The sequence below is a fragment of the Spermophilus citellus genome (assembly GCF_964194105.1).
Source record: "Spermophilus citellus genome assembly, chromosome: 2".
Classification (NCBI taxonomy): Eukaryota; Metazoa; Chordata; class Mammalia; order Rodentia; family Sciuridae; genus Spermophilus; species Spermophilus citellus.
Genome location: NC_138183.1, coordinates 243,557,463 through 243,567,755, shown reverse-complemented (window position 1 = coordinate 243,567,755; position 10,293 = coordinate 243,557,463). Strand labels below are relative to the sequence as shown.

General features: G+C 35.8%; 1 protein-coding gene across 1 annotated transcript; it reads right to left on the bottom strand.

Annotated features, from left to right (window-relative positions):
- Positions 1–8,859: 8,859 nt before the first annotated feature.
- Positions 8,860–9,804, bottom strand: LOC308641160 (olfactory receptor 5B17-like; the record flags this gene model as incomplete). Its single annotated transcript, XM_081279470.1, has 1 exon — positions 8,860–9,804. One exon carries the CDS (start codon positions 9,802–9,804, stop codon positions 8,860–8,862), a length of 945 nt encoding a protein of 314 aa, XP_081135596.1.
- Between the last annotated feature and the right edge of the window lie 489 nt (positions 9,805–10,293).

Genomic DNA, 10,293 nt, shown 5'->3' with positions numbered 1-10,293 from the left:
ACATCATCTACAGTAGTATGCTTGCAAATAATAAAATTTAAACACAGCTATCTCAAATCAATAGAATTCAATCTTGGGGTATTTCTCTTGACTACAATTGTGCACTCACAGCAAGGCTTGAGGTTGGAAGGAAACCTTCCTGCACTAACAGATATTAATATACAGGTGAATTAATAATGACAGTGCATGTCATCCTCTCCCTCTAAAATAAACACCTAGAATTATGTCAGACTTCAGAGGCGAATGCATGTACAACAGCAGGGAACGATGCATACACAGAGCTCTCCTGGGATGTCCTCCCATGAGGGAAACTTCAGTGCTTCATCTCACTTTTTAAGGAAAAAAGCAATTAAACTATCTTTGGAATTAGCTGGATAGTTTAAGTGTGAACAAGTATAATTGTATTATTATATTTCATTTTCAATCTTTAGTATATAAATAAAAGACCAGTATGCACAATTGTTAATATAGAGCTTTAATTATTTTCCAAATGTGTAGTATAACTACTATCACAATCAACCATAATAAATTTTCTTAACCATGATGGTCAATTATATACCCACCTACTGCCCTGGAAAACACCATCAATTTTTTCCTTTTGGTTTTGCCTTTTCAAGAATGTCCTAACCCAGACCTCTAGAATATATTACCTATATTTCATTCAATTAGTGTAATGCAACCAAGGACTATTCATACTGTTATGTATATTAGTAATTTTCATTATGCATATTGAGTTTTATTTACATTCCCTAGTTGAGGGACATTAATACTGTTTTCAGTTTTGGAGGTTAAAAATAAAGGACTTCTTACTTTTCTTTTGACTAAGGGTTTTTTGTTTTATTTTGTTTTGTTTTGAAGATAGGTTTCATTTCATTGAGTAAATACGTAGGAAACACTGCCTCACTCATCCTGTGAGGTCAGCGTAAACTCACAGCAAAGCTAGACCAAAAAAATTAATACATAAAACTATAGACCAATACCCCTGTTTAGAATAGTGATGCTAAAAACACTCACAGGCTACATCCATAAATTAACATAACTATAAATCATGACTGTGTTGTATTTACTCCAAGTGCTTAGGTAAAGAAAAAGAAAGCCATGTAATTAACCATATTATTATAGTGAAGAGAACAACAAGATCATTTCTGTAATCTGGAACAAGCACCTGCTGAAGTTTTAATTCTTTCTTGAAAAGAATACTCAAAATGCTAGGAACTGAAGAGGACATTCACAAAGTAAAGAGAACATGGACAAACCACAGCTAAGATCATAATCCAAAGGAAAAGGCCGAAGACTTCCCCAAACATCAAGGATTACTGCTCTCACCACTCATGTTCAAAATTGTACCAGAAGCTGAAGGCAGGCCAATGGGCAGGGAAATAAAAGAAACCAAATTGGAAAGAAGGAAATCTATGTCTATTCTCTGATGAAATGAAATTCTATAACAAAAATATTTAAGTGTATATGTAAAAAGTGTTGCCTAATAAAGATAATCAGTAATGTCAGAGGATTAAGATCATCAACCAAATTCTTTTGCACTTCTACATACAGGCAATAAAAAATTTTACAGGGAAATAGAAAACAATTCCATTTATAGCAGCATCTAAGTCAATCAAATATTCAGAAATAGATTTTGCCCAAAAGTTACACACATGTAAAAGAAAAATTGCTGAAATCCAATCCTACACTTTAAATTTTCATGGGCTTTAAGAGTTAGTTTTTCATACAGCAACACTTTCCTAAGGTATCTATAGATTTAAGGAAATCCCTACCAAGATCCTAATGGCTTGTTTTCAGAAATGTAAAAGCCAATACAAAAAGCTATATTGAATTTCAATGAATGTTCCACAACTAAAGTAAACTTGCAGAAAAACAAAGTAGGTGCACTCAACTATTACAAATTCAAAATGCAGGGGCTGGGGATGTGGCTCAAGCGGTAGCACACTCGCTTGGCATGCGTGAGGTGCTGGTTTCGATCCTCAGCACCACATACAAATAAGATAAAGATGTTGTATTCCACCATCATTTCTAACCCCATGCCCCCTCGCTTCCCCTCCCACCCCTCTGCTCTATCTAGTTTGTCTATTCATCCCATGTTCCCTCTCACTAACCCCCTATGAATCATAGGAATAGAAAAAGCAGCCATGAAATTCATCTGGAAACTAAGAGAACCAGAAGAGCTAAAGCAGTCCTTAGCAGGAAGAGTGAAGCAGGTGGCATCACTATATCAGATCTTAAACTATACTATAGAGCAATTATAAGAAAAACAGCATGGTATTGGTACCAAAACAGACTGGTAAACCAATGGTACATTATACAGGACACAGAGACTAATCCACAAAATTACAGTTATCTTATATTAGACAAAGGTGCCAAAACACCATTGGAGAAAAGATAGCCTCTTTAACAAATGGTGCTGGAAAACCCATAGGCAATGGGGCTGGGGATGTGGCTCAAGCGGTAGCGCGCTCGCCTGGCATGCGTGCAGCCCGGGTTCAATCCTCAGCACCACATACAAACAAAGATGTTGTGTCGGCCGAAAACTAAATAATAAATATTAAAATTCTTTTAAAAAAAAGAAAATCCATAGGCAACCGAATTAAATTAAACCCCTATCTCTCACCATGCACAAAACTCAACTCAAAAATGGATCAAGGACTTAGGAATAAAACCAGAGACTCCATTTCTAATAGAAGAAAATGTAGGCCCTAATCTCCATCTTGTGGGATTAGGCCCCAACTTCCTTAATAAGACTCCTGTGGCACAAGAATTAAATTAAGAATTAATAAATGGAATGGACTCAAATTAAAAAGTTTCTTCTCAGCAAAAGAAACAATCTGTGCTGTGAAAAGAGAGCCTACACCTTGGGAGCAAATCTTTACCCCTCACACATCAGATAGAGCATTAATTACTAGGGTATATAAAGAACTCAAAAAGCTAACCCCCCCCCAAAAAAAAAACAAATCACCCAATCAATAAATTGACCAAAGACCTGAAGAGACACTTCTCAGAAGATGAGGTACGATCAATCAACAAACACATGAAAAAAATGTTCATCATCACTATTAATTAGAGAAATGCAAATCAAAACCACTCTAAGATTTCATCTCACTCCAGTCAGAATAGCAGCTATATGACAAACAGCCCTAAGTGTTAGCAAGGATGTGGAGAAAAAAGGCATTCATACACTGCTGGTGGGACTGCAAATTGGTGCAGCCAATATGGAAAGCAGTATGGAGATTTCTTGGAAAATTAGGAATAAAACCACCATTTGACACAGCTATCCCTCTCCTTGGTCTATACCCAAAGGACTTAAAAACAGCATACTACAGGGACAGAGCCACATCAATGTTTATAGCAGCACAATTCACAATAGCTAAACTATGGAACCAACGTAGATGTCCTTCAGTAGATGAATGGATAAAAAAAATGTGGTATATATACACAATGGATTATTACTCAGCAATAAAAGAGAATAAAATCCTGGCATTTGCAGGTAAATGGATGGAGTTAGAAAAGATAATGCTAAGTGAAGTTAGCCAATCCCAAAAAACAAATGCCAAATGTTTTCTCTGATATATGGAAAAATCTGTGTTACATGCAACTATGATTATGTCACAATGAGTCTCACTGTTACATATAACTATAATGCACTCATAAAAACATTTTAAAAAATAGTAAGAACCAAAAGAAAAAATATGATGACTTGGACTTCATCCAAACTTAAAACTTCTGTTCATCACTGGGTATCAAGCATAGCAAAGACAGCCTACAAAATAAGGGAAATTATTTGTAGCTCTCATCTCTGAAAGGTTTTAATGTCTAGAATATATAAAGAACCTCCACAAAGGAACCAGAAAAAATACTTGCAACCCAACCAAAACATGGGCAAAAGATTTAAGTGAACATTTCTTTAAAGAATATATACAAATGGCAAAGTTGGGGATGGAGCCCAGTGGTAGAGAACCTCAGTACCTGGCTAGCAGGCCAGAGGCCCCAGCCCAAAACAATAACAAGAACACAAACAAAATACCCCCAAACAAACAAAAAACCCACAAAGGACCAAAAAAAAAAAAAGAAACAAAAAGAAAGGAAGAGAATATATGCAAATCGCCAATAAGCAATATCATTAGTCATTATGAAATTTCTAATCAAAACCTCAATCAAATGTACTTTATAAATATTAGCATAACTCTTCTATTTTAAAATGAGGCACATGTGTTGTTTAAAATGTGGAGAAATGAAAAACCTCGTATATTGCCGATGGGAGTGTACAATGGTGTAGCTTCTGTGGAAAAGAGTTTGGCAGTTCCTCAGAAAGTCAAATTACCATATGACTCAACCATGAAGCTCCTAATTATGTCCTCAGTGATTGAAAGCAGCTACACAAAGATTTTTACAAAATCTCCATAGCAGGATTATTCACAATCGCTGAAAAGTATAAGCAAATCCAAATACCTGTCATCTGAGGAGTGGATAAATAAATGTGGTATATCCACACAATGGAATATTATTCATTCATAAAAAATAAATTGCCAATACATGCTGCAGTAGTGGTAAGCCTTGAAATCATAACAAGTAACATTAATCAGACAAAATTTTATCTATTCGATGATGGTTTTTTTAATAAAAAATGCCCAGAATAGATGAATCCATATAAAAGCAGTTTAGTGAGCACCTTGGACAGAGGGCAGGGCAGGGGCATGGAAGTTGCATCCTAATGTGTTGAAACATGTAACTGTGTACATTGTGTGGGTACTGAAAATGCCTGGAATTTAATAAATACAGCTGAAGGGGGCAGGAGGTTGGCAATGATGGTGGAATGTGATGGACATCATTATCCAAAGTACATGTATAAAGACATGAATTGTTGTGGACATACTTTATATACACACAGAGATATTAAAAATTGTGCTGTATATGTGTAATAAGAATTGTAATGCATTCTGCTGTCATGGATTTAAAAAATAAAATCAGGGCTGGGGATGTGGCTCAAGCGGTGGCGCGCTTGCCTGGCATGCGTGCGGGCCCGGGTTCGATCCTCAGCACCACATACCAACAAAGATGTTGTGTCCGCTGAGAACTAAAAAAATAAATAAATAAATATTAAAAATTCTCTCTCTCTCTCTCTCTCTCTCTCTCTCTCTCTCTCTCTCTCTCTCTCTCTCCTCTCACTCTCTCTTTAAAAAAAAATAAAAAATAAAATAAAATAAAATAAATTAAAAAAATAGATACAGGCTGGGTTGTGGCTCAGCAGTAGAGCAGTTGCCTAGCATGTGCAAGGCCCTGGGTTCAATCCTCAGCGCCACATAAAAATAAATTAAAAATTTAAAAATTATTTAAAAAAATAGATAGTTGCACCTCAGTGTGAATGTGATAGATGTCATCACATTGTACATTCAAAGGGAGTGAATCATATGTTTTGTGAATTTCATATCCTCTAAAAAGAGGGAGGGAAAGGGAATTTGAAGAAGATAAAGTAGACAAGGCAAGGCGGCAATGGAGACAGATCAAGATTTGCAGAGTTGGAACCTAAGGAATGTGGGCAGCTACCTCGATGTAAAGGTGATAAGTACCAATTCACTCAGAGGCTTCTGGACAGAGTTTAGACCTCTCCTTGGATTTCAGAATAGTGATACTGATTTTGGACATCTGGCCTTCAGGGCTTCCCTGAAGAAGTTGGACTGGAATGAATTCAAAGTGAGTGTGTGTGTGTATGTGTGTGTGTGTGTGTATGCATGTGTTGTATGCATTTATTTTGTTTATGGTAAAATAAACACCATTTAAATCATTTTAGGCAGACTGATCAGTGATATTTAACACATTCATATTGTCTTTATGTGGTTTCTATTATTTTTCTTCCAGTTTCATTTCATTATGATCTGATAGGATAGATGGTATTAAATTGTCTTTTTATAGTTGCTAATGTTTGCTCTGTGGCCTACAATGTAATCTAATTTGGAAAAAGTTTCATGCAGAGTTAAGAAGGTAAATTCACCTTTTGTAAGTTGGAGTATTCTGTAGATGACCATTAAATCAATTTTATTTAATGTTGTTTAGGTCGACAATATCTATATTGATTTTATGTTTTGATGACCTGTCTGTTAGTGATAAGGGAGTATAAAATCCCCCAATATTGTGTTGGGGTCTATGTGGGATTTAATGTCATGGATTATGTGTTTTTTACATAATTAAGAGCATTGACAATTGGGGCACAAATTACTATCATGTGTGTTCTTGTTTAATTGTTCCCTTGACTAGCATGTAGTGGCCATTTTAGTCTCTACTTATTAATTTTTACTTCAAATCTTCTTTGTCAGATATGACAGTAGTGAATCCTGCTTGATTTCATGGTCCAAATGCATGAAGTATATTTTTTCCATCCTTTTAACTTCAGCCTGTGTGTGTTTTTTAAATTGCTCCCTATGCCTTCAATTTGTATCTCCATGTCCTATTCTATACCAATGAGGCTTAAGTTTGGTCTTTTAATGTGGTCCCAGAGTTCTTGTATATTCTAGTCAGGTTCTATATTTTTCCCTTTATTGCCCTAACTCAAAATCATATAACCTGTCTTCAAGGCTAAAGTTCTGTCTCCAAGGGCTAAGGAACTATTTTCTATGCATTCTAATCTGTTAGGGATGTCTTCAAGAGAGATTTTTATTTCATTGATGGTATCATTTCTAGGAGTTCAGCTTGGTTTCTTTTCACTATTTCCACTTCTTTATAAAAGTGGTCTTTAATCACCTGTAATTACTCTCTTACTTCCTTTTTTAGATTTTTTTTTAGTAATAAATTTTTATAATTTTTCTCCGGGATTTCATTCACCTCTCTATCAGTGGGATCCTTTGTTGGGGATTGTGTATTTGGGAGGGAGATTTGTTGCTTGTTCCTCATGTTTTCAGAGCTCTTGAACTTGTGTATCAACGGAGGTGAATTCCCTTATCTCTTTTTAATACTTGCCCTTATATATGTACTTAATTTATTTGTTCCAGGACTTCTCTCTGGTTTTAATATGTAGTAGATGCCTAGGGGTGGGACCTGAATTCCCTCTCTGGTTGTTCCTCTTTGGGTCCTTTTTGGTTTGGGGTTTTGTCTCCTCCCTTCTTTTAGTTGGAGTAAGATTGTTTGGGGGTGTGATTCACTGTGGCTTCATTGAGAAGAGAGTATATCTCAGCTGCAGGGTCTCTACTCTGGGATCCTTCAGTGTCCAATCTCTTTCCAGCCCCTGTAGAGGGAGAGGGATCCAGGAGTGGCACTAATGCTGGCAACAAATGTCCAACTTCATGTTAAAAGTCTGGTGTCTACTTTGATGTCTGTAATACTATTTGCCACCCATATAGGAATGGTGGGGTCAGCATTTAACAACATTACCAACAATTTTTTTTAAAAAGCTGGGATTTAGGTCAGGTATTCAATAGCAAGTGTATAATAAATTGTCTAGTGTATTAATGATCACTCCAACTTGAATGACATGGGAATTACATAGTGTAACAATTAATTTTGTTTTTCGTCTCTTGTATTTATTTTATTAAAGTACAGCTGAAGACTGAGTGTCATTAATTTGTGTGTGAAGCTAGGTGTGCTTTCTTTAGTTTGAGTTTATTGTAACAGTAGAATATCTAATCTGTGAAGTTTTAGTGTCCCTGTATTTTCAGTAGAAGTCATAAGTGGTAATGTTCTACAGAACACTGGCATGACTGTCATTCACAATAACCTACTATCTGTCTTACCAAGAACTAGAGGGATCAAGGCTCCAAATATAAAAATAATGAAAAGGAGATGAAAATGTTAATTACCCCAATTGGATCTACACACATTGCATGAATTGAAATATCACATTGTATCTATATGTACACAATTATTGTACATTAATCATTTTTTTAAATTTTAATGAAATGCAAATGGTAAATACCATGATTTGATCAAGATATACTGTATACATGTTTCAAATTATCCCATAAATACGTGTAATTAAGATAAAAATAATAAAATATTTGTATTCAAGTGATGTGTGAACTTTTTAATAGCTGTTTCATATAATGATGCATTTTGTCATTTAATTTTATGGTTAAAGTACTGAATGTCAAGGAAGAAGTTGTTTTTGAGCAAACCATTATGTGTTAGGTCAACTAAGAATGAGAAAAATAGAAATTTTAACTTTGCTTCCAAAATATAAAAAAGTAAAAATTTAAAAACACTTGAAAAAAGCACTGCATTTCTTTTGTCATTTTCCACTATGGTGTTTTCATCATTTTTTATTATTTTGTAAGTGATATTCTCTTAGTTTTACTTTCAGAATATTAAGTGTTCATAAAATTATACCATGACTTGTCATATACTGATCACCTACCTTGAAACTTTTCTTACTTTATTTATTAGTTCCAATAATTTCTAGTTGATTGCTTATGATTTATGTACTAAAATTCACATTGTCCAAAAGTAGAGATAGTTTACTCAATATTATTTCTACTTTTATGAATTTCCTGGTAAGTCATAAAGGACAAGGTAAAATGGTTTAATTTCCTCTGCCTTTTAAATTTAACATAAATACTCATCATTTTAAAATTGTCATGTGGATAAGCTGTATCAAACCAAAGAACCTAGTAGTGGCTGAATTTTTATTAAGATGAAGTCATTATTTGTATCTGGATAAAGCATGACATGAAGAACATATATTTCAATAAACTTCATTAAAACAATTATCATATTTTCAAATCTGTGGATACTTAGAACTGTTCTTGACTAAAGAAATAATATTAGATGGTTTTATTTTCTGCACACTACAAGGTATTTACCATTTGGATTACTGCATACAGTTGTTTAAGAGGAATGAAACCACATTCCATGGGTTGTACATCATTAAAAGACTAAACCTAGAGAAGATTTTGACTTCTTAACCACATTCTTGAGTGCACTCTTTACCTCCTTGTTCCTCAGGCTGTAGACCACAGGGTTCAGCATGGGGATGACCATAGTGTAGAACACAGATGCAAACTTGTCTCTGTCCATGGAGTGCCAGGAACTCGGCTGTAAATACATGATGATGACGGTCCCATAAAATGTGGAAACTGCAATGAGGTGAGAAGCACAGGTGGATAAAGCCTTCTGGTATCCCTTACTCGAGTGCATCTTCAAAACGGTGATGAATATGAACAGGTAGGAAATCAAGATAACAAGAAAAGCAAAAGAAACATTAAAAGTTGACATAAGAATAAGAATCAGTTCAGCAATGTGGTTTTCAGAGCAAGTCAGAGTCATGACAGCGGGAATATCACAGAAGAAGTGATGGACCACATTGGTCACACAGAAAGAGAGGCAGAACGTGTCTCCAGTTTGCACAGAAGCAGTCACCAAACCAATGACATAGCAGCCTATGGCCAGACGAGTGCACACAGTGTTTGTCATGATGGTGGAGTAATGCAGGGGCTGGCACACTGCTGCATAGCGGTCATAGGCCATTGTGGTCAGGAGGTAATTTTCTACAGTGGCAAAGACTGCAAAAAAGAACATCTGAGCAGCACAAGCATTGTAGGAGATGACCTTGTCTTCCATCAGCAACCCAGCCATGACCTTGGGAGTGACAGCTGAGGAGGAACAAAAGTCCACCAGAGACAGGTGACTGAGGAAAAAGTACATGGGGGTGTGGAGGTGGGAGTCCAGCAGGATCAATGTGATCATCCCCAGGTTCCCCACCAGAGTGATGAGGTAGACGAGAGTGAACATGATGAAGAGGGGAAGCTGCAGTTGTGGGGCGCTGGTCAGTCCCAGCAGGATGAACTCCCTCACCTCCGTGTTGTTCTCCATGGGTGGTACGTTAGGACCACCAGGTGCTGTGTAGCAAAGAGGAAATTTTTGGTTTTGAAAAGCAAAACCCAGTTGAGCAGAAATGGAAAAGTGTAAACATTACTTTATGATATAATCATATTTTTCAGTATTCTCTAGATCTAAAGTGTTGGCATGACCATGTAGTGGGCGATTTATCTAAACAATAATTTGCTTTTGAAGAGTAAGGGTTTCATGGATCATCTTTTGTTTATTAGTAAACTGAGTCACAGGAAAGGTTTTGTGAGTTGGACAAGGTCAGAAATATAACCTAAGCCTATCTCAAAAATAAGAACTTTTGAGTCTAACAGCTATGCTTCCATCTCATATGTCAGTATTTATATGTATGTATTCACTTATCCTCTCATCAATTCCATTAAATTGATTAGCTATTATTTCTGTTTGTATATGAAGACACTTGGTAGCAAAAAGATTGGATAAATAACTTACAGCTACTCAAGCATTAGCAGA